Source organism: Triturus cristatus, chromosome 4_2, assembly GCF_964204655.1.
Source record: "Triturus cristatus chromosome 4_2, aTriCri1.1, whole genome shotgun sequence".
Taxonomy (NCBI): Eukaryota; Metazoa; Chordata; class Amphibia; order Caudata; family Salamandridae; genus Triturus; species Triturus cristatus.
Genome location: NC_140586.1, coordinates 188,787,788 through 188,815,568, shown reverse-complemented (window position 1 = coordinate 188,815,568; position 27,781 = coordinate 188,787,788). Strand labels below are relative to the sequence as shown.

Sequence of the window (27,781 nt, the reverse complement as noted above, 5' to 3'; positions counted from 1 at the left end):
GGATTTGGAGAACAGATCAAGAAGGAACAATTTCCGTATAAGAGGAGTGCCATCAAAAGCAGAAGGCTCCGACCTACGCGAATATGTAACGGACCTCCTAAGACATGTCTCGGGACTCCCAGAAACCTCAACTTTCCAACTGGACTGAGTACATAGAGTGGGCCCCGAAAGGCCTGGGAAAGGTCCCCCGGCTTATATCTTAGTATGTGTCCACGACTTTCAGATCAAAGAAGACATCCTCAGGTAAGCCAGGTACTCCCACCCAATTCACTTCAAGGGTCACTCAACAACATTTTTTCAGGATCTGTCGAGGATTAACTTCCAGAAACGCAGAGACTTTCATCCTGTCACGGAGCACCTACGGAAAGCCGAGATACCTTACGCCTGGGGTCATCCGTTTCGTATCATCTTCAAGTTGGAAGGAGTGCTGCACCAGATCAGATCCCTTAAGGAGTCCTGCACCCTCCTACACATCACCATAAGAGAGGACACAGGAGAGCCGCTGGCTTCCCCTGTGCGTCCGCGTACGGTGTGACAGAAGGTGATAAACAACCGACTTGGGCCTGAACCTGATCCTGACACTATCACAAAAGAAAGGCAAGCGGTGCTGCAGGCCCTCTCCACGGACTGCACCCTTCCAATGGCATCTTGAGAAGATTATGATCCTGTTTGTAGGCCCGGAGTGGAAACGGCGAGGCCTTGAGGGAGAGGCGGCGGGAGGGCGGTTGGACAACTGACTCTTGAAATGATCCGCTCTCCCCAAGTCTAATGGACTATCCAGGGGTCCCCCGGAGGGGGCCTCTCCGGAACAGTTTTTCCTTGGCCATACATGCCTCATCCCGACGCGCCGGATCAGACAGACTTTGGTCTCCTGTTTTTGCTTATCCTTTTGTATGCTATTTCCTTTAAGGTCTTTCTAGGGGGCTATCTATCTTCTCTCTTTTCCTCTTCTCCGCACCAGCCAAGCTTGAATATAGGTACTAGGGGTACAGGCCATCATGCATATGGGCACTCCGCTATAGCTCAGCACTTGAGACGGGCACAGCAGCCAGGCAGCGTAGCTCACTTAGATGGTCAGGATGCACAATGTCCGTCTAGTGAGCCTCAATGTCTCAACAACCCAGTAAAGCCCAAAGCAATCTTATCCTACCTGGAGAAATCCGGAAGGGACATATGCTTATTACAGGAAACCCACCTGCTTGCTAGAGATGTCCACCGCATGCGCTCTCCTAGGTTCCCTAGACAATTTTGGTCCTCGGACTCAGCTAAAAAAAAAACAGCGTAGCCATTTTACTCATGCAGAGCTTTAAGGGTAAGGTCTCTGAGGTTGTGGCGGAGCAAAAAAGTAGAGCTATCGGACTTAGACTGCAATGGGGTCATGCTCAGTTCACTGTAGCTTCCTTATACGCTCCTAACGAGCATCAGGAACGCTTTTTGCTTGCCTACCTTCCTTAGCTGCTGGTCACCCCGGACCGAGAGGTAGAGCTTGGGGGGGTCCTGAATTTAGTAATGCGCACCGACTTAGATCGATCTGACCAACGCTCCACACAAACTGGGACTCTCTCACAGACTGGTCATCAGTGGCTCACAAGCAATTCTCTAAATGATGTATGGAGGCAACTGCACCCCTCACTTAGGGATTATACATACTTTTCCGCAGCCCACAAAATGTATGTCCTCATTGACCACTTTTTAACCACAGATACACTGTTAAGCAGTATAGCTGAAGCAACGATTGAACCTCGTACACTTTCTGACCATGCTATGATTACATTATCTCTGACCTTGGACATCACTCAAGCCCGCCCATCACAATGGTGCCTCCGTGATACTAACACAAGCAATACACAAGTCACTCACAGACTACCTCACTGATAACAATACCAGAGAAGTTCGCCCAGCCTCCATATGGGAACCCTTAAAAATAGTCATTCATTTTTAATATGAGAAGAGACGTGAAATGTTTAACATACGGCAACTTGCAACCGCTTAAATTATGCCCTGTTATCAATAAAAAAGAGTTTTAAAAAAAAAATTGTCATTCGGGGAGAATTCATAGCAATAGCGGCAGGCGAAAACAGGCTTTGCAAAGAACACAGAAAGAAGATAGAGGCAAAGGTGGCGGAGCTAGAATCCATACACAAACGCATAGGAGCACCCCGTATATGAAGGGAACTAGAAAAGAATAGACTCATCCTCAACAGGTTGGATCTCGATAGAGCAGAATATGCCCTGCTACGACTGTGACACAAATTCTTCCTCAGTGGCAACCGCTGTTCAGGCCGCATACTAGCTCATAAAATGCGCCAACAAGAGATATCGGGATCGATAGCGCCGATCAGAACTGCAAACGGCACAGTAGTACACGCGGCCTCAGACATTGTGGAGGATTTCTGTGCGTTCTATGCTGGGTTCTACTCGGAGGATGATTCTCTCTGTGGAGACTGGGCTGCCTATCTGCAGGGTGCGAGGTCACCAGGCCCAAATGGCTTTACTTCCCTGTTCTACAAGAAATTCTGTCAGATCCTGGCCCCTATACTCACACGGCTCTTCAATTAATTCCTTGATACCGGGGCTTTACCCGACTCCTTCACAGAAGCCTCAATTTCTGTGATTTTAAAACCATCAAAAGACCCCCTGGACTGCGCATCCTACCGTCCAATTTCCCTTCTGAATGTGGATGCAAACATTTTCACAGGAATACTGGCAGCTCGTATCAACCCATATATGGCAGGGCTCATCGAGCCAGACCAAGCTGGCTCTATACCAACAAGACAGTGTGGAGATAACACTAAGCACCTTATACACCTTACAGACCTCATTGACCCCTCTCGCAAGGAGGCCCTCCTGCTGTCAATAGACACAGAGAAGGCCTTCGACAGGGTACACTGGCCATTCCTGATAGAGACGCTTCGTCACTTCGGATTCGGGGAGAGATTCCTCGGCAGGTTAGGCTGTATATATAAAACGCCCAGGGCGTCAGTCAGGGTCACCGGATTCTCCTCCAGACTTTTCCCTATAGTTCCCACTCTCCACTCTGTTATTTGCTCTCTATATGGAGCCAATGGCCCAGAGAGTTAGAGATAATGCATTGATATCAGGGATCCGATTGGGGGCCGATACACATACTAACAGTTTATACGCTGATGATGTGATATTGTCCCTGACGAACTCCGCGACCTCGCTTCCGGCCTTGATCAGTGAATTCTCATGCTTCATTGAGGTATCGGGATTCAAGGTAAATCTGCATAAGTCACAGATATTACATTTATCTACGGCCCCTACCACTGTGGAGGCTCTGGCTGGGCAATTCCCATTTTCTTGGGCTAGTGACTACATAACATACTTTGGGATCTTGTTAGCACGCACCCCGGCTAAAACGCTGAAAGTTAATTACGGTCCACTCCTAGAGCAAGCTCACAAAACTCTAGCCACCTGGGCTCTGGCGGGTCTTTCCTGGGCGGGTTGTATTGCCGTGGTCAAGATGACAATCCTGACGCGTGTATTGTACATCTTTCAAACTATTCCCTAAACCCCACCTATGGCCACGGCAACGCTGCAGAATCAACAGCGCGCTATTAACCGATTCATCTGGGAGGGTAAACAACCGCGACTTAGCTTCACTCAAATTACAAAATCCAAGGTTGCTGAGGGAATTGGGGTCCCGGTCATCTCACAATACTTTCAGGCATCGCATGTACACCTCATTCTAGAATGGAATCGCCCCATTTCAGAGAAGCACTGGTCATTTATGGACCGAACTGTCGCAGGACTCAACATATGGCGAGAGATCTGGCTCCCGCGCAAACACAGGGCCTGGGGACTATACTCCTCCCCTGTAACAGCAATAATTCTGAAGGTCTGGGATGCCACGGCGGTACGATTGAGCCTCACATCATTCCCTTCCCCGATGACTCCACTGGTGGATAATCCAGATTTCCCTCCTGGGTGCAAATCAGAGCTGTTGCAAAGATGGCGCGAGCAGGGCTGAAAAAGGGTAGGTTCCCTATTTGACCGGAATTAAATCATTTATTTCGACCAGCTTAGAAGAGACTACGGGCTCCCTACCTCTGATTATTTTTTATATAACCAAATAAAGCATTGGGTAACTCGTCAGAGAGGAAACCAGGGGCCTCCTGACACCTAACACGATTTGAAAAATGGCTTGTTACTAAGGACAATGACAAACACCTTATATCAGAATTATATGCCTTCCTCTCAATGGACTCTACTTACATGAAAACTAAGGGACAGATTTAATGGGAAGCGGAGCTGGGACGAACCCTCGCAGATAAGGAGTGGCAGGACATATATTGCAGGTCCCATCACACAGCACACGATATTGCGGGCATGAAGGCAGCATACAAGGTGGCCAAATATTGGTATCTAACACCGGACAGATGAAATCAATGGAATAAAGAGCGCACAGCTTACTGTTAGCGAGGGTGTGGACAGACAGGATCACTAGTGCACCTGCTATGGCACTGCCCTAAATTAGTGAGATATTGGGACACGATACTCCAAGACATACATGAAGCCTTTAACACTGATATCCCACGCTTCCCCCCCTACATTCTCTTTGGACTCCCCAACACTTTAACATTTCCCTTGCGCTCTCGGCGAGGAAGGCAAATAGACTCAGCCCTGAATGCTGCGCGGACAGAGCTGCTAGCCCACCGGGGCTCAGATAGAGTCCCCGACCATGCAGCTTGGTTGAGACGATTGTGGTAGGTCCTAGGTAGGGAGCGGCTATCTATGATAGCGGAGAACAACGCAGAGGCGTACCCTGACTTATGGAAGCCCTTTATTACTATACTCAGCAAAGAGTTTAGCGAAGTGACCTGCCCCAGGCTCTTGAAAATCTTGCACCTTACGGAGGCTTCCCATCCTAATGGCATGCAAGGATAAGGATAGCGAGCACACGGATGCCTCTGTGAACGTATGTGATGAACCGTACCAGGGTGCGGAGCAGATAGGGTGGAGTGAGGGGTGGGTGGGAGGCTCTTCTTCTAGGGTATTTCTTCATCTGGTTTTTGTTTCAGTTCTCTGTATGTGTCGGTGAGCTCATCCGACTGACGTTTTCTATCTCTTAGTTTCACATGGCTTAGCCAAAGTGACTGAGATACCAATGCAGGCCTTGAGTAATTAGCTTGTTATCGCTAACAGTTCTCGCTGCCGGCCTCTGGGTTGTGGGCATATAGCTGTGTCTCTAGTATACCAATGCAAAATTATCGCTTGCCTGTGGTGTACAAGTCTAATATGATATCTTGCTGCTGTGAAACGTGCAATACTAAAAAAGTAATTCCATTAATGAATGTGAGTGTCCTTCAATAATATTTTCAAGATGAACCAACCAAGGGTCCCTGTTACAGCGATTAAAACATCATTCCCTCTGAGCTTATGATCGCTCTGGATGTATTCCATCTCTGATCACCTAGCAAGTAAAAATCTCAGTTTCCTAGTGGTATTCAGCCACCTCTGTCACTTGCAAATGTGTGAGAGTGGAACGGAAGTTAGGGAGGAGAAGAGAACATGGAATGGATGATGCAGGTGTGAATTAAGGAATCTATGTAGGTGGGAAGATGGAGATTTAATTGACTAGCTAGATCTTCCTTCCAGGGCAAGACTCATTATTGGATACTCTGACACTTTCTTTAATTTCCAGTTTAGCCTTTCAATCTACCTTTTCAATTTTCGGATGATAAGTTTCTTTCGAGGTAGCAAAACATTATATGTGACACCTGTGAGAAAGTGGGTTTCTGTTGCAGTAAACCCCCCCCCCTTTTTCTTTTTTTTGCCAGACTACTGATGCTCTTTGACTTGATTTGCTCTGGGGCCCTGCCAATCAGGACCCCAGGGCCTGTGTTCTTTCCCCAAAACAAAACCCAATTGGCAACTCTGGCCACAGGTAGGTCCCTGGAAAATTGTACCCCATGTACCCAGGGCACTGTGACCAGAGAAGGCTCCTAAGGGCTGCAGCACCAATTGTGCCACCCTTAGGGGCCCTGTACCTTTTCACAAACACACTGCCTTGCAGGCTGCGTGTCTTGGTGCAGATCAAAAGTGAAGAGTCGACATGGCAGAGATCCCTGTGTGCCATGCCTACCAACCACTGGCCTAGGTCAGTCACCCCTCTAGGTGGGTGCACTATACCAGTGGTGAGGGCACAGAGGCATGAGCCCTGTGCCCCTACAGTGTCTGAGTCCATTCTCGGACATTGTAAGTGCAGTGTACCATTAAAGAGTATATGGTGCTGGGAGGTTGTCATTACGAACTCCACAGTAACATGATGGATACACTGAAGTCTGGGAAGTTTAGTATCAAACTTGTCAGCACATTGTACCCACACTGATGCCAGTGTGGGTTTCAATGTAAAACGCACGACAGAGGGCATTTTAGAAATGCCCCCTAAACTCGACCCACAACTAGTGTCCCGACTGAGTGGCTGCTTAGGCTGCCACCCACCAGACATGTTGCTGGACCCCTGGGTCAAGAGCCATCCGCTCTCGAGGGCCTGCAACAATGCACATCTGGGACGAGGTTCTAGGTCCCCTCCCCCAGGATGGGCAGTGGAAGCTTCAAAGGCCTGCCGCCTTTGTGAGCTTCTCCAGACCACTTGCTGTATTCAGCAACTGGTCCCCACTGGTTCTATCCCCCACCTTGGGCGGGAGAACCGGTGAGAAAAACAAGTGAAGAAGAGAGGTGCCAACTCCACCCCTAAGGTGGGGGAGGCGAGGTGAAGCACAACCTCGAGTCCCCGCCATCTTGAAGATGGGGAGACCCAGCCAACCAGGGACAGACTCCTGCCCCCCATACCACCCCAGGGAAGGGACCCATTGGTCCCTGCCCTTTACCTACCTGTAACGAACCCAAATTTAGTATTTAGGGGCACCCTGAACCTTCCTTCCTCTGATCCAGCAACCACAAGAAAAAGAAGATAAGAAGAAGGACGAGAAGCCGTGCAGAGATAACAAGAGGACGACGCCCACTGACTTGGTCCCAGCCCTACAGGCCTGTCTCCCCCGAACCTGCTCCTGCAAAACCCTGGCGTGTCCAGTGGACAGCAACCTCAAAAACCCCGGAGGACCTGCCTGCCTTCACTTTCCTCAAGCCTCCTGACGACGCCTGCAGCCTCAATCCAGAGGACCCCTCCCTACCGCGACCAGAGTAGGTAAGAAAATCCGTCATCCCAAGGCACCCCTGCACCCGACGCCCCACGGCCTTGTGTGCCCAACCCAGCGGTGCCTAACCAACCCTCTACATCCCTACTTACCCCTCGAAGGGGTGGTCACTCCTCGAAGATCCTCATCCTCGATCCTGCAGTGTTTCTTTGTCCCGGAGAATCTCCATTGAAATCAACAGGACACCCAACCTCAAAACAGCAACCTGCACCCGGCCGCCCTAGTGCCGCTGAGGGTGCCACTTATGTGCTAACTTGGTCCCCAACTTGCCCTGACCTTAACCCTAGGAGCTTTACAACCACAACCCTGTGGCCTGCTTGCCAGCCGCCACCAACCGGAGCCCCCCTATCCTCCATAGGATAACATTGGGTCTCAACACTCTGACCCGGCTGCCCGAGTGCCGCTGAGGGTGCAACAACAGTGCATCACTGACCCTGGGAGACCCCTGAGTCTAGCCCCAGAACCCTAACTCCAAAGACCGATTACCTACCTAGAAACCGATAACCTCTTTTTCCTCCTAGAATAACATTGACACTTTTTCTCCCAAAAAGTTTCTGTGACGACTTTTGAAAACTACAAATATTCCTTAGCAGAATAACCAAAACGCATTTTTTTAACTGTTTTCAGGAAATGTCCCAGTGCTGAATCTAGGTATCCAGCACTGAGTAAAAAAAAGTATTGTTAACATAACTTACCTGCTAAGTGAATTTCCTCCCATAGGATAACATTAGTGATTTTATGTGAAAAAGTTTTTAAGTGTCAACCTTTGAAATGCAATAATATTCTTTAAAAATCGTACCTCTAACTAAAACGCATTTACTCACCTGTTTTCAGGAATTGTCCTAGGGCTGAATCTAGGATCCAACCCTGTTTTTGTAAAAGTAATCTGAAAAGTAATTAACTGCAATTTACTTGAAAAGCCCATTCATTTGAATGTACTATACCTGCAATGTGTTGCAAACTGCATACTTAAAACTGTAGCCAAAACCAGTAGAAGTTACACTGCAATTTTGAACTGTGTTCATACAAGTAATTTACTACTGAAAAGTATTTTTTATGCTTACCTGTACCAGGCTTGCTTGGTTCTAGAAATAAAACAACAGTATATTTTTAATACAAAACAATTGGCCTTGAGTTCAGTTCTTGAGTGTGTGAATTCATTTGCTGACTGAGTGTGTACATCAAATGCTTAACACTGTCCTCTGATACTGCCTTACTGCTCGGCCAGGCTACCACTTTAGAGAGTAAGGTTCTATCTACCTTTAACCTCTGCCAAACCCCTGGAGGCCCTTGGACTCTATACACACTGTACCTCACTTTGGTGCAGTATATATAGAGCCAGTTTCTTACAACACCATTGCCAGTAAGTATATTTTGGGGCCAATGTCTGTGCCCTATGTAAAATTCCTCAGAAAAATATCAACTGATTTTCTCAGTGGACACATTTCTCATGAACTTCAGCCCTCAATGCTTATAAGGCAAACACAAGGAGATGATGGACGGAGCGCTGAAACTTTTCGGACATTCACTCCTCAGTCACGGATCTTTGTTGAAACCATCATCGTTCTTTAGCTCACCCCGAAACCACTCCCAGGATGCTTGTTTCCGGTCCAGAGTAGACCTGGCTTGGCAGTTCCGGTTGGACTGTTCCCATGAGGCACAGGGTGAAGACTGATTTGCAAATGGCTAAACTGAGGTGTCGAAGTGAGCTAAAGAACAATGATGAATTCAACCCAGATCTGTGACCGGGGGTGAGTGTCTGAAAGGTTTCAGTGCTCCGTCCATCATCTCCTTGTTTTTGCTCAACCCTTATAAGGGCACTCATGTAGAGGTGTCACATACTTTTGCATCTATGTTAAAAAACTACAATTATTACTGCAAAACAAAATTATCAAAAACAAGTCATTGAATGCACATCAGCTTACATCACTCCCTCATTATGATTTGAAAGGACCTGACTAAATGTGACTAGTTTTACACACTACTACACTTTTTGCATAAATTAAGTAATTAAGTGCCACTGAAGTCCAAAGTCTAACAAATCTCTGCCACCGTTCCTGCTCATGCTCTGCCCCCAGACTATCGAGATGGGAATTTTGACGACACAAAATATTATGACCCGAATATTGAGGCTGAAATATCAAGAGGTAAGTAAGTAGATATGCTCAATACCTAACTCACATATATGGAAATATATATCTTCAAGGTGCAAAGATCAAGAGTGAGGAATAGTAAATCTATTCTTCCTCTATATGAACTAACCTTTCGATGTTTGTCCCTCTATATTTTCTGTGCATAGTATTCTGGCACCACAATATTCTTAAGCTTGATATTCCATAGTACAGTCCTGCGCATGACACCTGGACAACCCTTGTATATTTCATGCTACAAATCATAATCATAACCATCCCATTCAATCAATCAATCAATCAATCAAGACATTTGTAGAGCGTGCTACTCACCCGTTAGGGTCTCAAGGCGCTAATCCCACATTCCTACCCCAGAGCAATACCCCTTCCCATCTCAGCCAAATAGTCAACAGATCCCCAAACTGAAATCCGCTGATTCCAAGATGCAATCGAACAAACCCTGCACGATTGTGAGCATACATCACATTGCTTTTTTATTAAGTTGATGCAGTTTAAATGCTGTGCTACAGCACTTTTATGCAAACTGTTTTTCATGATCAGTGGAAGCCAAAAAGTCAGGCATATTTTGTCTCCAGCGTTTACTTTGCTTTAAAGTCAGACTCTTGTTTTTGTGGTGTTCATCTGGCAACCTAGGAGCAGCTTTCTGTAATCCCTTTGTGATGCCTCAAAAGTGACCCGACGTTCTTATTTTGCGTGAAAATTGCACCCAAAGCAAAGGATAAAAGGCTGAAATCGAATAGTGGATGGGTGTCTGCTGTCTTTCGTATAAAAGGTTATTTTCACACTGTTTGGATTTGTGATCTAGCATTAGGTGAGAACATCATTAACAGTCATGATCTATCTTCTCAATCATCTCGGGGTAAAGGTCATCTTTTGCTTCAATCTGCATTTGGATTGGGAAGCCACCTCTTCCTGTAAAGCCCCCAAAAATAAGCCAGAGTGATGGACAATTTACCACTTCTCCCCATTCAGTGAGTCCCTTCTGTGTTTGCATCATGTGGTCTCTGGCCTTTCCCAGAAATCAATATATTGTCCTGAAAGTAGGTTACGTTGGGGAATCGTGCAGCCACGCTCATCATCCATTGGATCACAGATGTGGTGTGTGCGGAGAAAATGGAACCTGCTCAGACCGGGCCAGTATGCGAGGCGTTGTCAAGTCAATGAGGTCAAGCGGGTGTTTTGCGTCGATTCACTGTGGAGGGGATTTTGAGGCTATAACGAGGGCACAAGTCGGGGTACACGGCGTGGATACCGTCCACCCTGCTAAGAAGTTGTACCCCACAGAAGCATGTTGAACTTGTACCGGGGTACTTTTAGCAGCGCCTGTACGTTGTCTGCTTTCCATTCCCAGCAGCAACGTGCAGGGGGTGATGGGGCTTTTTTTTCACCTCCATCTTGGCCGAAGATAAAGGACGAAGTTAAGGGGCCATCAGGCCTCCTTTTGTTTGAATATGCTGACTGGATCCGGCCTGGAACCTCACACTTAAAAGTAAATGCAATGGAGGGGAAACAAAGGCACACAGCTTGTTATCTCTTCACAGGTACTTGAGAGAGGAATGCTTTTGACTTTGTTCAGTCCCTGTATATAAGAGATGCATGCACTGTAAGAATATCAGATGTGTCGGTCTGTCCCAGTATTTACACAAATAATTTCAATAGCACTATTTTATTTCTTTTACAGCACTACGCATCTCAATGCAGGGTGTCGGAGCTCTTTACAAAACATACCCATTATGCATTGATAATAAATCATGTAAGTGTGTAAATCAATGTAAAAGATGAATGAGACAGGGCCACAAGGTGTAGGAGTCACATGTCCATATCTCACTGTGCTTTATTAGAAGGATTACAGTTTATGAATTGCAGGTAACAAAAGGATCTCTGCGTTAAAAGCAGTAACCCACTTCCCTATCTACATAAAATAAATATCTGTCATCTGCACGTTACATGATGTGCTTAGCAGGAGACACATTAACCTTCTATACTACTTTGATTCAAATCTGGGACTTCACAAAACACAGATCTCTCCCACAAATGCGTTAACCTCCAGAGTTAGCTCACCATTACTACTATTCCATGAGATTTACTGGGCACCTGTACAGCAGATACCTTAGCCCAAACAAATATTTTAAAATGCAGACTTTACAACCAATTAAGCAGAACAGATCTGCTTCCATGCTTCTCTTTGTTGCCAATATCTTTGTGGCAGGGTTTACAAAAAATAAATGCATTAGTTGAGGCCCAGATTTTGCGTCAGGATAGCGCCACTTTTTTGCACAACCCCAACGCCAAATCTAATTTGTTAAATCTCATAACGTGCTTAAATGTACTCATGATATACCTGATAAACATGTGCGAGGTCTTAATATCGGATGTATGTCGTTACAACGCACACTTTTACAACGCATGCACTTACAACGCATTTTTTACAACGCACAATCCATTACAACGCATGACATTACAACGCATGACACTACAACGCATTTTTAAAAACTACCTTTACAACGCATTCCATTACAACGCATACTACCATTACAACGCATACCATTACAACGCATAATATTAAATTGCATTTAAGGTAAGTATTAGATAGTATAGGGGTAAAAATTACTTTTCTAACTCCAGGGGGTGCAACAGTAGGGTAAGTGTTGGATAGTATAGGGGTAAAAATTACTATTCTAACTCCAGGGGGTGCAACAGTAGGGAAAGTGTTGGATAGTATAGGGGTTAAAATGACTATTCTAACTCCAGGGGGTGCAACAGTAGGGTAAGTGTTGGATAGTATAGGGGTTAAAATTACTATTCTAACTCCAGGGGGTGCAACAGTAGGGTAAGTGTTGGATAGTATAGGGGTAAAAATTACTATTCTAACTCCAGGGGGTGCAACAGTAGGGTAAGTGTTGGAAAGTATAGGGGTAAAAATTACTATTCTAACTCCAGGGGGTGCAACAGTAGGGTAAGTGTTGGATAGTATAGGGGTAAAAATTACTATTCTAACTCCAGGGGGTGCAACAGTAGGGTAAGTGTTGGATAGTATAGGGGTAAAAATTACTATTCTAACTCCAGGGGGTGCAACAGTAGGGTAAGTGTTGGATAGTATAGGGGTAAAAATTACTATTCTAACTCCAGGGGGTGCAACAGTAGGGTAAGTGTTGGATAGTATAGGGGTAAAAATTACTATTCTAACTCCAGGGGGTGCAACAGTAGGGTAAGTGTTGGATAGTATAGGGGTAAAAATTATTATTCTAACTCCAGGGGGTGCAACAGTAGGGTAAGTGTTGGATAGTATAGGGGTAAAAATTACTATTCTAACTCCAGGGGGTGCAACAGTAGAGTAAGTGTTGGATAGTATAGGGGTAAAAATTACTATTCTAACTCCAGGGGGTGCAACAGTAGGGTAAGTGTTGGATAGTATAGGGGTAAAAATTACTATTCTAACTCCAGGGGGTGCAACAGTAGAGTAAGTGTTGGATAGTATAGGGGTAAAAATTACTATTCTAACTCCAGGGGGTACAACAGTAGGGTAAGTGTTGGATAGTATAGGGGTAAAAATTACTATTCTAACTCCAGGGGGTGCAACAGTAGGGTAAGTGTTGGATAGTGTAGTGTAATATTATGCGTTGTAATGGTATGCGTTGTAATGGTAGTATGCGTTGTAATGGAATGCGTTGTAAAGGTAGTTTTTAAAAATGCATTGTAGTGTCTTGCGTTGTAATGTCATGCGTTGTAATGGATTGTGCGTTGTAAAAAATGCGTTGTAAGTGTAGTGCGTTGTAAAAGTTGCGTTGTAAAGGTTGTTCCCCCTTAATATCTGATGTTACTTCTTGTTATGTCACTTCCTGTGATGTCATGAGCAATGCCAAGCGTTGTGACATCATGCGCTGTGATGGCACGCGTCATGCTTTCACTTGCATACTACCTAACTTGGTTAGTCCCCCCACTTTTTAGGACTTGTGACCTGGATATAACACAAAGAAAATAGGTGAGGCAAAATGTGGCATGTCACAGGGATGATAATAGCCCCACTTCCCAGCAATGTTATGTAAGAAGTTTAAAAAAAAATTACATTGAGGTCTTTTGAATCTCAAAGATGATCACAGACTGCCTAAACCCCACCCTGACATGTGGGACACATCCCATTCGTCTTATTGGTCAAGTTGTCTCAGCTGATTAGTCAGCAGCGGAGAGCGCCTGTGGCTTTTCTCAGCCACAGCTAATAATAGGAATAATTGACAATTGAGTGGCAGGCATTTCCTAGCCGCTGATGACCTGACTGCTGAAGAAGCCTTTGGCAAATACTCATTTGCAACACACACTAGAGCTGAAAGAGCACTCCCTTTTAGGAATCACTGCTTGGTTAGGTTAAGTTGTATTTTGTGGGGTTAGCTCAGATACCTTATTGGCTCTGAGAGTCAACATTCCACCCCTCAGCAAGCAGGACTCTTTTAGAAGCCCATAAGGGTGAGTGACCGTACCTATGTCAGATAGGCATTTGACGTAGACGCGTGTTGCGGCTGCCACCTGCTACCTAATGCCACATCAAAGAACACAGAACTGGACCAGTTGGTAATGTGCACTGCTGGGGGAAGTGGGAAAAGGAAAGCATGGGCAAAGAGAAGTTGAAGGCTGCCATTCCGCAGTGACAAGGCTTCCCAGGGCTGGACTGGGAACTCAAAGCAGCCCTGGCAATTTTGTCAGAGCAGCCCCCGTGGGGCGCAAGTGTTAAGCACTGCTGCTTTTGTAACTGCCGGCTGATATTGCAGCACTGCTGTTAAACCGGCCCCATTAGCAAAACAGGCCCCCACTGCTGCAAAACTGGCACCCACGCTTCCAGCCTCCCGGGAAAACGCCAGATGCCCAGTGTGGCCAATCCAGCCCTGGGGCTTCCTTCTAGAATATTTCAGTCATATGAGTCATGGAATACACAAAGATCTGGCTTTCATAACCTGGGCCCTAGTGAGAGAGAAGAGTTCATGCATAGGTTTAAAGCCTTTTGCCACAGGGCATATTCCGCTTTGGACCATTCTGCTCACAGTACAACCTTCCCTGGTGAGGTTGTATGCCTAGGAAAAGGCTTGATGGGCAGGTGGATAGGAGGTATTACACGCTTGGGGCAGGCGGGCATCCCATGACAGCATGTCACTCAGAGGAGAGTAGCGTGTAATCATGGGCATTTCCTCGTGGATTAGACCATGCTGTCCTGGTGGTGTGGGGGCCTGATGCACCCTCTGCTGCTCTATGTGTGACTCAGTGGTACACCCAGTGGTCGAAGTGCATTAAAGAAATGTATGGGAACTGTGATGCTGCGTGCAATGGGAGTGGGTGAGTGAGCGTGGCCAAAGGTGTGGCTAAAAAAACAAAATATTCTGTAACTTTTTTAGGTCTTTCACCTTCAGGTAACTACATATATAATAACGCACAGCTTTAATGAAAACAAAATGCAAGTTATGTTAAGCAGAGGCAAATGCACTATCAGACATTATGAAACCCCTATTAGTTAATGCATTGCACCAGAGAGCCTCAGAATTGAATCCTGGTTGGTGCAGTGGAGATTAGTGTCTTGTGTATGTTTAGTGCTACAAGGTCCCAGTCTGGTCTGTGACAGGAAGCACTGTGAACATGAAAGTCATTATTTTAAACTTGCATTACTCACAAAATAAGATAGGCTGCTACAAAAGGAGCAAAAAGGTTTAAGATAAAAAGTGCTTTCAAAATATAAATTTTAGTAATACCCAGAAAGTACAAAGTGCAAAGTTTTTTTAAAGCTGTCTTTTGAAATCACAAACTTAACAGCTTAGCCGGTAGCTCCTTAACAATACCTCTCAAAAAAATAAAGGTGTGTCATCATGAAGCTTCAAGTGATTCCATCATTATCATGAAGCTTCAAGTCATTCCATCATCTTCATGAAGCTTCGACTGATTCCATCAATTAAGGCCAGTACCGGCTTACAGGCACCCTTTACATTTTCGGATTAACCTGTTGTGCACATTGGCATTTCTTTCAGGCAGTAGGCACCCTGACAAGAAAGCTTGCTTTCTGTCTGTGCCTCCCTCGGTTGCACAGGAGACTCCCTGCCTTACTCGTCAGCTGAAGCATTTAAACTGCCAGAGTTAACCGTCCCGGGATGGTCGTCTTTTTACACAAAGTAGGGGAACTGTTTTCCTAAAATTAAACAAGTATGGGCATGTTGTGCCTCTCAGATCCCCCCGACTTCGACCACTGGGTACACCTTCAGTCTTCAATGGGGTGTGGGATGCTGGACATTCCTAGCACTGGTTTATGAGATGGGATAGGACTCACGGAGGCAGTCTGCTCTTAAAGGGGCGTGGCTGCTCTGGAACATTGTGCATTGGAACATTCCTTACCTCCGGATGTACACAGAATCTCTTCCTTTACCTCCTTCAAAAAAGAAGTAAAAATGCTTCTAATGAACAAATTCGCATCCTAAGGCTCTTTGATGACTATTAGACACCTATGATATCCATATACCAGTGTCTACCTCTTTTGTATTGAATGTCGAATTTTGAATGTATGTATATTACCCCAATCATCTAATGTTTGATAACAGTGTATTGTAAAGCGCTCTGATACCCTCGTGGGTCAAGTTCGCGCTATATAAAACTTTATAAATAAATAAATGAACATGCCCTGCCTTTCTATAGGGGCGGATGACTTCTCTACCAAGGGGAGAGCCAAGGGAGACACTCTATTCTGCCATGAGGAGGGGGCTCAAGAAAGCACTACTCTGTCATGGGGTCAGTGTTTTAAGTGGGCCGGGTCCTGCCAGTGCTGAGCACCGGCAGTTTTTTGAAGAGGGCCTCGAAACGGGTCTCTATCTGGCTCTGTTTTGTGCCCTGGCACAGGCGGTCCGTTTTTTTCCAGACTGCAGTGACAGCAGGCACATCATGTGCGGGTGCTCACACTGCTCACTTCTCACTAGTGGAGGAGTTACCATATGACGTCATGCCAGGTGAGCATTGTAGGGGAAGGGAAATCCTTTAAAGAGAGTCAATTTCTCTCTGGATTTCCCTTCTGTTTTTGAAACGGAGGAGCAGCAACATCGTCGTGTGTCGCCAGGGCTTTAACCCCTTCCCCGCTCATGAGCCACGGTTGCGCTGTGCTCATGACGGAGTGGCTCCGTCATGCTGTGGCCGTTGGCGGCCGCTCCGCCCACACGGCGCTAATTCCCCGCCTGTGCGGGCTATTAGCACAGTGGGCGGAGACGTGACGGAACCACTCCGTCATGAGCACAGCTCAACCATGGCTCGTGATGGAGTGGTTCCGTCACGAGCACAGCGCCACCGCGCTGCCCCCAAACCCCCCCCAGCGCCGTGGCGGAATTCCTGCCGTGACGAAGGGGTTAAGTGGAAGTGTTTTCAATAATATATACAACAAGCCATAGTATGCTTATGTATCTAACATCCATTGACAAAGTAGTCCTGAGTTGTTGCAGGTGTGATGTCACTTGTTGTATCATATATGGATACAATGACAGAAACAGCAAAATACAAATCGGGCAGCATACTATGCTAAGCACAGATTTTGTGCTTACGTGTTTTTAAGCCACCACCTTAATTACATCAACTACGCCCCTTTGAGAGACCCCCCTAGTTTTTTCATCCCTCTTAAAGCCCTGCATGGGGTGTCAAATATACGCTGCTTTTGTATGGGGTGGATAGGGGCAGGGGTAACTCTGTTCTGTCATAAAGGTGGGGTGCAAGTGGACATGAATCTGTGGCCTGGAGGGGATCAGTCAAACCCTCTAAGCTTCCATGGAGTTGGGGTCAGGGTACACACTCTCCTATGCCATGGTGTGGGTGGGGACAGGATCCACATTCATACATGGCAAGAGACCCGACTCAAGCGGGAGAGTCTTGATTTTTAAGGCCAAAAATTGCTTTATTTTCTCTGTTCACCGCCTGAAATTGTCTCGGTTTCAATAGAAATGCATTCTCCGGGCTTTATTTCAAAGTCTCCCACTTTCCTTTTTGAACTGTTGGCATGTATGGCATCCCACTCTGTTCTCCCATGGGGGGCTAGACTCTCTGTTCTGCCATGGGGGGCTAGACTCTGTCTGCCATGGTGGGGCTAGACACCCTGTTCTTCCATGGGGGGCTAGACACCCTGTTCTCCCACAGGGGTAGACTCTTTGTTCTACCATGAGGGGCTAGATTCTCTGTTTTGGCACGAAGGGGCTAGACTCTATATTCTGCCACAGGGGTAGACTCTTTGTTCTGCCATGGGGAGGGGGCTAGACTCCCTGTTCTGCCATGGGGAGCTAGACTCTCCATTCTGCCATGGGGAGCTGAACTCTTTGTTCTTCCATTGGGGGCTAGACTTCCTGTTCTGCCATGGGGGGGGGGGGGCTAGACACTTGTTCTGGCATGGGGGGCTGGACTCTCTGTTCTGCCATGGGGGCTAGACTCTCTGTTCTCCCTTGGGGGTGGGCTAGACTCTCTGTCCTGCCATGGGTGGGCTAGACTCTATATTCTGCCATGGCAGCTAGACTCTCTGTTCTGCTGGGGTGGGGGGGCTAGACTCTCTGTTCTTCCATGGGGGGGGGCAAGACCCCTGTTCTGGCATGGGGGGCTGGACTCTGTTCTGCCATGGGGAGCTAGACTCTCCATTCTGCCATGGTGGCTGAACTCTTTGTTCTTCCATGGGGGGCTAGACTTCCTGTTCTGCCATGGGGGGGGGGGGGGGGGCTAGACACTTGTTCTGGCATGGAGGGCTGGACTCTCTGTTCTGCCATGGGGGCTAGACTCTATGTTCTCCCATGGGGGTGGGCTAGACTCTCTGTCCTGCCATGGGGGGATAGACTCTTTGGTCTTCCATTGGGGCTAGACTCCCTGTTCTGCCATGGGGGGCTAGACTCTATATTCTGCCATGGCAGCTAGACTCTCTGTTCTGCCATGGGGTGGGGGGGCTAGACTCTCTGTTCTTCCATGGGGGGGGCAAGACCCCTGTTCTGGCATGGGGGCTGGACTCTGTTCTGCCATGGGGGCTAGACTCTATGTTCTCCCATGGGGAGGCTAGACTCTCTGTCCTGCCATGGGGGGATAGTCTCTTTGGTCTTCCATGGGGGGCTAGACTCCCTGTTCTGCCATGGGGAGGCTAGACTCTCTGTGCTGGCATGGGGGCTTGACTCTCTGTTCTGCCGTGGGGTGCTAGACTCTGTTCTTCCATGGGGGGCTAGATTCTATGTTCTGCCATGGGGGCTAGACTACCTGTTTTGCCATGGGGAGGCTAGACCACCTCTTCTGCAGTGGGGGGCTAGACTCTCTGTTCTCCCATTGGGGGGCTAGACTCCCTGTTCTGCCACAGGGGTAGACTCTCTGTTCTGTTATGGGGGGATAGACTCTCTGTTCTGCCATGGGGTGCTGAACTCTTTGTTCTTCCATGGGGGGCTAGACTCCCTGTTCTGCCATGGGGGGGCTAGACTCCTGTTCTGGCATGGGGGGCTAGACTCTCTGTTCTGGCATGGGGGCTAGACTCTATATTCTGCCATGGGGGCTAGACTCTCTGTTCTTCCATGGGGTGGGGGGGCTAGACTCTCTGTTCTTCCATGAGGGGGGGCAAGACCCCTGTTCTGGCATGGGGGCTGGACTCTGTTCTGCCATGGGGGGCTAGACTCTATGTTCTCCCATGGGGAGGCTAGACTCTCTGTCCTGCCATGGGGGGATAGTCTCTTTGGTCTTCCATGGGGGGCTAGACTCCCTGTTCTGCCATGGGGAGGCTAGACTCTCTGTTCTGGCATGGGGGCTAGACTCTCTATTCTGCAATGGGGGGCTTGACTCTCTGTTCTGCCGTGGGGTGCTAGACTCTGTTCGTCCATGGGGGGCTAGATTCTATGTTCTGCCATGGGGGCTAGACTACCTGTTTTGCCATGGGGAGGCTAGACCACCTCTTCTGCAGTGGGGGGCTAGACTCTCTGTTCTCCCATTGGGGGGCTAGACTCCCTGTTCTGCCACAGGGGTAGACTCTCTGTTCTGTCATGGGGGGATAGACTCTCTGTTCTGCCATGGGGTGCTGAACTCTTTGTTCTTCCATGGGGGGCTAGACTCCCTGTTCTGCCATGGGGGGGGGCTAGACTCCTGTTCTGGCATGGGGGGCTGGACTCTCTGTTCTGGCATGGGGGCTAGACTCTATATTCTGCCATGGGGGCTAGACTCTCTGTTCTTCCATGGGGTGGGGGGGGGGAGCTAGACTCTCTGTTCTTCCATGGGGGCAAGACTCCTATTCTGGCATGGGGCGCTGGACTCTCTGTTCTGCCATGGGGGGGCTAGACTCTCTGTCCTGCCATGGGGGGATAGACACTTTGGTCTTCCATGGGGGGGATAGACTCCCTGTTATGCCATGGGGGGGGGGGGCTAGACTCTCTGTTCTGGCATTGGGGCTAGACTTCTATTCTGCAATGGGGGGCCTTGACTCTCTGTTCTGCCACGGGGGTAAACTCTCTGTTTTGTCATGGGGGGGATAGACTCCATGTTCTGCCATGGGGCTAGACTACCTGTTTTGCCATGGGGGGGCTAGACTTCCTCTTCTGCCGTGGGGGGGCTAGACTCTCTGTTCTCCCATTGGGGGGCTAGACTCTCTGTTCTGCTACGGGGGTAGACTCTCTGTTCTGTCATGGGGGGATAGACTCTCTGTTCTGCCATGGGGGCTACACACTCTGTTCTGTCATGAGGGGAAAGACTCTCTGTTCTGCCATGGGGGGCTAGACACTCTGTTTTGCAATGCGGGGGGCTAGAATCCCTGTTCTGCCATGGAGGGTCTAGACTCTCTGTTCTGCCATGGGGGGAGGGGCTAGACTCTCTGTTCTGCCATGGGGAGGCTAGACTTTCCGTTCTGCCATGGGGGGGATAGACTCTCTGTTCTGCCATGGGGGGCTAGACTCTCTGTTCTCCTATGGGGAGGCTCGACTTTCTGTTCTGCCATGGGGGGCTAGCCTCTCTGTTCTGCCAAGGGAGTGGGGGCTAGACTCTGTTCGGCCATGAGGGGCTAGACTCTCTGTTCTGCCATAGGGGCTAGACACTCTGTTCCTCCATGAGGGGGGAGCCAGACTCTCTGGTCTGACATGAGGGGCTAGACTCCCTGTTCTGTCATGGGGGGGTTAGACTCTCTGTTCTGGCACAGAGAGGCTAGACTCTATGTTCTGCCATGGGGGGGCTAGACACTCTGTTCTGCCATGGGGGGAGGACTCTGTTCTGTCAAGGGGGGCTAGACTCTATGATCTGCAGTGGGAGGCTAGACTTTCTGTTCTGCCATGGGGGGGGGGGCTAGACTCATTGTCCTGCCATGGGAGGGTAGACTCTCTATTCTGCCATGGGGGGGGGGGGGACTAGACTCCCTGTTCTTCCATGGAGGGGCTAGACTCTCTGTTCTGGCCTGAGGGGATAGACTCTCTGTTCTGCCATAGGTGGGGTAGACTCTCTGTTCTTCCATGTGGGGGCTAGGCGCTCTGTTCTGACATGGGGGAATCGACTCCCTGTTCTGCCATGGGGGGCTAGACTCCCTGTTCTGCCATGGGTGGGCTAGACACTCTGTTCTTCCATGGGGGGGGGGGGGTTAGACTCTCTGTTCTGCCATGGGGGGCTAGACTCTCTGTTCTTGCACGAAGGGGCTAGACTCTATATTCTGCCATGGGGGCTAGACTCTCTGTTCTGCCATGGGGTGGGAGGGCTAGACACTCTATTCTGCCATGGGGGGCTAGACTCCCTGTTCTGCCATGGGGGCTAGACTCTCCATTCTGCCATGGGGGGATAGACTCCTGTTCTGGCATGGGGGGCTAAACTCTCTGTTCTGCCATGGGGGGATAGACTCTTTGGTCTTCCATGGGGGGGCTAGACTCTATGTTCTCCCATGGGGGGGCTAGACTCTCTGCCCTGCCATGGGGGGATAGACTCTTTGGTCTTCCATGGGAGGCTAGACTCCCTGTTCTGCCATGTGGGGGCGCTAGACTCTGTTCTGGCATGGGGGCTAGACTCTATATTCTGCCATGGGGGCTAGACTCTGTTCTGCTGTGGGGGGGGGGGGGTAGATTCTCTGCTCTTCCATGGAGGGGGCTAGACTCCTGTTCTGGCATGGGGGGCTGGACTCTCTGTTCTGCCATGGCGGGGCTAGACTCTATGTTCTCCCATGGGGGGGGGCTAGACTCCCTGTCCTGCCATGGGGGGGATAGTTTCTTTGGTCTTCCATGGGGGGCTAGACTCCCTGTTCTGCCACGGGGGGGCTAGACTCTCTGTTCTGGCATGGGGGCTAGACTCTCTGTTCTGCATTGGGGAGGCTTGACTCTCTGTTCTGCCGTGGGGTGCTAGACTCTATGTTCTTCCATTGGGCCTAGACTCCATGTTCTGCCATGGGGGCTAGACTACCTGTTTTGCCATGGGGAGCTAGACTACCTGTTCTGCCGTGGGGGGGCTAGACTCTCTGTTCTCCCATTGGGGGCTAGACTCTTGTTCTGCCACGAGGGCTAGACTCTCTGTTCTGTCATGGGGGGGCTAGACTCTCTGTTCTGCCATGGGGGGATAGACTCTGTTCTGCCATGGGGGGATAGACACTCTGTTCTGCAATGGGGGGGGGGGGCTAGACTCCCTGTTCTGCCATGGGGCGGGGCTAGACACTCTGTTCTGCCATGGGGAGTAGGGGCTAGACTCTCTGTTCTGCCATGGGGGAGGCTAGACATTCTGTTTTGCCATTGGGGGGATAGACTCTCTGTTCTGCCATGGAGGGCTAGACTCTCTGTTCCGCCATGGGGGATAGACTCTGTTCCGCCATGGGGGGCTAGACTCTGTTCCGCCATGGGGGGCTAGACTCTGTTCTTGCATGGGGGGGCTAGACTCTCTGTTCTGGCACGGGGGGCTAGACACTCAGTTCTGCAATGAGGGGGCTAGACTCTCTGTTCTGCCATGGGGGGGGGGGGCTAGATGTTTTGTTCTCCTATGGGAGGCTAGACTTTCTGTTCTGCCATGGGGGGGCTAGACTCTCTGTTCTGCCATGGGGGTGGGGGCTAGACTCTGTTCTGCCGTGAGGGGCTAGATTCTCTGTTTTGGCACGAAGGGGCTAGACTCTATATTCTGCCATGGGGGCTAGACTCTCTGTTCTGCCATGGGGTGGGGGGGCTAGACTATGTTCTTCCATGGGGGGGCTAGACGCTCTGTTCTGACATGGGGGCTAGACTCCCTGTTCTGTCATGGGGGGCTAAACTCTCTGTTCTGACATGGGGGGGGCTAGACTCCCTGTTCTGCCATGGGGTGCTAGACTCTCTATTCTGCCATGGGGGGGGAGACTCTCTGTTCTGCAATGGGGGGCTAGACTCTATGATCTGCCGTGGGGGGTTAGACACTCTATTCTGCCATGGGTGGAGACTCTCTGTTCTGCCATGGGGGGCTAGACTCTGTGTTCTGCCGTGGGGCGCCAGACTCTCTGTTCTGCCATGGGGGGGAGACTCTGTTCTGCCATGGGGGGCTAGACTCTATGATCTGCCGTGGGGGGCTAAACACTCTATTCTGCCATGAGGGGGAGACTCTCTGTTCTGCCATGGGGGCTAGACTCTGTGTTCTGCCGTGGGGCGCTAGACTCTCTGTTCTGCCATGGGGGGGAGACTCTCTATTCTGCCATGGGGGGGCTAGACTCTATGATCTGCCGTGGGAGGCTAGACTTTCTGTTCTGCCATGGGGGGGCTAGACTCATTGTCCTCCCATGGGTGGGTAGACACTCTGTTCTGCCATGGGGGGGGGACTAGACTCCCTGTTCTGCCATGGGGGGCTAGACTCTGTTCTTCCATGGAGGTGCTAGACTCTCTGTTCTGGCATGGGGGGCTAGACTCTCTGTTCTTCCATGTGTGGGCTAGACTCTCTGTTCTGCCATGGGGGGGGGACTCGACTCCCTGTTCTGCCATGGGGGGGCTAGACTCCCTGTTCTGCCATGGGTGGGCTAGACTCTCTGTTCTTTCATGGGGGGATTAGACTCTCTGTTCTGCCATGGGGGCTAGACTCCCTGTTCTGCCATGGGGGACTAGACTCTGTTCTGGCACGGAGGGGCTAGACTCTATATTCTGCCATGGGGGCTAGACTCTATGTCCTGCCATGGGGTGGGGGGCTAGACTCTCTTTTCTTCCATGGGGGGCTAGACTCTCTGTTCTTACATGGGGGGCTAGACTCCCTGTTCTGCCATGGGGGCTAGACTCCCTATTCTGCCATGGGGGGCTAGACTCTTTGTTCTGGCACGGAGGGGCTAGACTCTATGATCTGCCGTGGGAGGCTAGACTCTCTGTTCTGCCATGTGTGGGCTAGACTCTCTGTTCTTCCATGGAGGGGGCTAGACAATCTGTTCTGACATGGGGGGCTAGACTCCCTGTTCTGTCATGGGGAATAGAATCTCTGTTCTTCCATGGGGGGTAGACTCTGTTCTGACATAGGTGGGCTAGACTCCCTGTTCTGGCACAGAGGGGCTAGACTCCCTGTTCTGCCATGGGGGGCTAGACTCCCTGTTCTGCCATAGGGCTAGACTCTGTTCTGCCATGGGGGGGGGGGGGGTAAACTCTCTGTTCTGCCATGGGGGGGCTAAACTCTATGTTCTGCCGTGGGGCGGGGGCGGTAGACTCTGTGTTCTGCCATGGGAGGGCTTGACTCATTGGTCTGCCATGGGAGGTAGACTCTATGTTCTGCCATGGGGGGGGGCTAGACTCTCTGTTCTGCCATAGGGGAGGCTAGACTTTCTGTTCTGCCATGGGGGGACTAGACTCTCTGCTCTGCCATGGGGGGCTAGACTCTCTGTTCTGCCATAGGGGGCTAGACTCTGTTCTTCCATGGGGGGGGGGGGGGGCTAGACTCTCTGTTCTGGCACGGAGGGGCTAGACTCCCTGTTCTGCCATGGGGGGCTAGACCCTCTTGGGGCAGGGCAGGAGACACACTCTCCTCTGCCATGGAGGGGGCTGGGAACATATACTCTGCTTTTCCCAGAGAGGGTCAGGGGATGCAGTCTGCTCTGCCCTGGATATGCAATGGGTGGGGGCATGAGAAACATTCTCTTTTACCATGGAGGGGTCCTGCGACACACTCTGCTCTTCCACTGGGGAGGAGGCTCATGGGACACAATCCGGTCTGTCATGGAGTGTATGGTGGTCAGGAATGGATGCACACTGTTCAGCCATGGGGAGGGGTCAGGGGACACTCTCCGCCCTGCCTTGGAGGGGGCAGGGAACAGACGCTCTGTTCTTTCAAAGGGACAGTCAGGGGATTCTCTTCTCATTTTGGGGAGGGGCCACGGACACCCTTCTCTGTCATGGAGGAGCCGGTTCAAGGACACTTTGCTGTATCAAGGAGTGGAGGCAGGGGATGCTCTCTCATCTGTGATAAAGGGGGATGCCATGGGACCACACTATTTTCTGCCCTGAGGAGGGAGGGGTAGAAAACAGGTGACATTAGGGGCACAGTGCTCTGCCATGAAGGGTCAAGGTTCACACTGGGGACACACTCTGTCCTTCTTCTTAAAGGGTCAGGTGACGCACTGTTATCCTATGTGGAAGGGGTAGGTGGGCACATTCCGCTCTGCTTTGGGGAGTGGGGAGAAAATATTCTGCTCTTCCAAGAAGGTGGACTCGGGGGGCACACACAGTTTTGCCATGGGGGTTTGACGGTGAGTTGGACACCCTCCATTTCATGTGGGACCGGGAACCACAATCTCTGTCTCCATCTTGGATTGGGTGATAGGGGAGGGTGATGGAAGAGGCTCGTTCCGTTTACTTGGGGCGAGGTCAAGAGTCCACATTTCCTTTGGAGGAAATTGCAGTGTTTCATTTGACCTGTTACAGTTGGGCATTGAAATTAACATCTAACAGGATAAACAAACGTTCTACTGGTTAAAACATTAAAACATTACCCACTGAAACCGTAAAGCTCAGTACACATCAATAATTAGTTCTAAAATGCAAATATGCAAAATATTGTCCTTAGCATTTCAGTATATCTTTTGAAAAGTCATGTACCAAAAACTGAATCAAGTGGAATCCATCTGTAACTGATCTTCCGCAATTTCCACTTTGCCCCCCCACCCCATGAAGCTGTCAGTGGGCACAATATTCCCTATCTGTCTGAGGAGCAAAGGGGTGGCATGCCATCGTTCTCTTTGTTTGTTGAGTCTTCACCTGTATCCCCTTCCTCCAGCACCGTCCCCATTCTGAAATAGCCTTGTCGACCCATTCTCTTTTGGCATCACATCTTCCACCCTCCAGCGCCCTCACCCTCCCGCCCCATCTGGTTACAGTCTTTTTGCTCCATTCCCTTTACGTCTGTGGTCTCCACAGCTCTCGCATGCTCTTGTTCCCTCTTCTCATGGTGATGCCCCCTAGAGTATGTGGTCTTCCACTGTGTTTCCCGCCCTCCAGCCCTTTGCGTTACCTGGACATGGTGATATCCGCTTGTGGTCTCTGACTCTTCTCCAGGCCCAGCTTGGTGAATATGCCCACTAGCACCATCAGGGCCACGACACCGCAGATAATGTAGACAATCATATTGGTACGGTCCCTTGCAGGGTCTTCAGCTGCGTCGTCTTTACGGGCAGGTGGCTGGCCCGTGTTCGCCCAGTTGGGTGTGTCATAGTTGGAGCATGTGCCTTGGTCCAGCCGGCCATGCCGGAACTGGCAGCAGAAGCGGTACCCACAGGTACCACAGCAGTACAGGTAGGCTCCTGCATTGCAGTTGAAAGGCGGGTCCCACTGACCCATGACATCATAATAGCCCCGGCATCGTTCAGCCACCAGTGGCTTGTCTGTTGGGCCACCTTCAGCAGGCGGTTCTTGGCTGCTCCCAACTGCTTCTGGTGGGGGGTTCTCTAAACCCTGGCGCTTAGTGTTGAGGGTCCGGGCCCAGATTTGGGTGCTGGGTAGAAGAAGGAGCCAACAAATACCTAAAACGCAAGTCCTCGCCATTGAGAACCAAATGCTAGCCAGAGGGCTATGAAGTTGATGGAAGGACAAGAGACACCAGGATTGGGAGACTGTAAAGATAAAATCTGATCACGTGATACAACCGACTGTTAAAGTCTATGACTAGTCAAGTATTCTGAGAGGTTGAAGGGTTGGAGTGTGACTGGGGGTGGAGAGGAGGGAAGAGGAAGCGAGAGCGTGTGACAGTGGCCAACGGCTAGGCTAAGATTCAAAGTTGATGGTAGAGTGAGAACAGCACCATAAATGCAAGAGAGGGAAGAGAAATAAGGAGGGTCCAGCGATGGATAACAGCGGGTGTCGGCTGGAGGTAGTGTTTGGTGGAGTGAGAAGAGTATAAGGGCGGAGGGAGGGAAGAGCAATGGAGAGTGTCCAACGACGGCCAACAGCACCAGCGATGGCAACAGCTGACTGATGATTCAAGAGAGATGGACTGGTAGAAGGTGCTAGGGGAACAGATAGAATATTAAAGGAAAATAAAATAAATAGGGTGCAGCAGAAAGCAAGTGGGGTGAGTCCAAATTCTTGACTCCTGGAGTTGGATGTAAAAGCGAAGTCCAGACCGGAATCTCTGCCCAGGCGGTTGTAGAATCAGGTCAGTAGTGTTGATGGTTCATCGCGGGGCGCCGCTCCCTGCGCCATCCCTCCCTGGGTACTACATTATTTTCCCACTCTGTTACTTCGGCTGTACCTCCTTCTCTTTTCCTTCACCTTCTCTCACCTTCCTCACTAGTCTCTACCTCCTTTCTGCTTCCTCAGCCCTGGTACTTCACCCTTTATCTTCTTTTATGACTCTTTGCCTACTTCCCTCTCCCTTTATCACATTGTCCTCCTCTACCTTCTTCTAGCTCCATCTCCCCCTCTTTCTGCTTCATCCACTCACTTCTCTTCCTAAAATTCCTTTTCCCCGTCTTCGTCCTTTTGTGTTTTCCTCCTTCGTGTTCTTCTCTTTTCTTCTTCCTCTCGCTCCTTAACTCTTTTCTTCTTTTCCTTCTCGCTTCTTTCCCTTCCTGATTTCTCTCTTCCTATTTTCCCTTCCCTCGCCCTTTCTGTGCCTTCTCTCCGATGCACTGAGCAAACCGATGTTTCTCACCAAAGAGAGAGTTGTTGGGAAGGAGAGAGAGGAGGGGAGACTGAGGGGGAGGGAGAGAGAGCTGGAGAACGAGGGAGGACAGGAAAGAGAGTGCCCCCTGCCTGGCACCAGCTGCACCCAGTCCCACCCCGCCGCTGTTTCTTAGTTCTGCTTACTCCAGGGGTTGGGGTGGAGGTGGGGGGGTTGCCAGGGGCTCACGCTTCTCTATTGTGGAGTGACAGGTATGCCCTCCCCCCACCGGCTCGCTGCCAAGCCCTGGCGGGCGGCAGGCCTGACACCGGGCGGGGGAGGGCAGGGCCCTCCCACTATCGGATCTAGCCTCGGGGTGTAGGGCAGGGACACGCACATGGGTGCGCACGGAGGCTCGCGCGGGCCTGGGTCCTAGGGTTGCCACCTTGAAGGACAGAAAAA

The 27,781-nt window shown here is 49.9% G+C and overlaps 1 protein-coding gene across 1 annotated transcript in view; it reads right to left on the bottom strand.

The window, feature by feature from the left end:
- The window catches only part of SHISA8 (shisa family member 8), a 116,588-nt gene extending 89,118 nt beyond the window's left edge, over positions 1 to 27,470 (bottom strand). Inside the window, exon 1 of the mRNA XM_085601074.1 lies at positions 25,733 to 27,470. Within this exon, the coding sequence (XP_085457200.1) occupies positions 25,733 to 26,262 (530 nt within the window). The 5' untranslated portion in view covers positions 26,263 to 27,470. The remainder of the gene's footprint in view (positions 1 to 25,732) is intronic.
- Between the last annotated feature and the right edge of the window lie 311 nt (positions 27,471 to 27,781).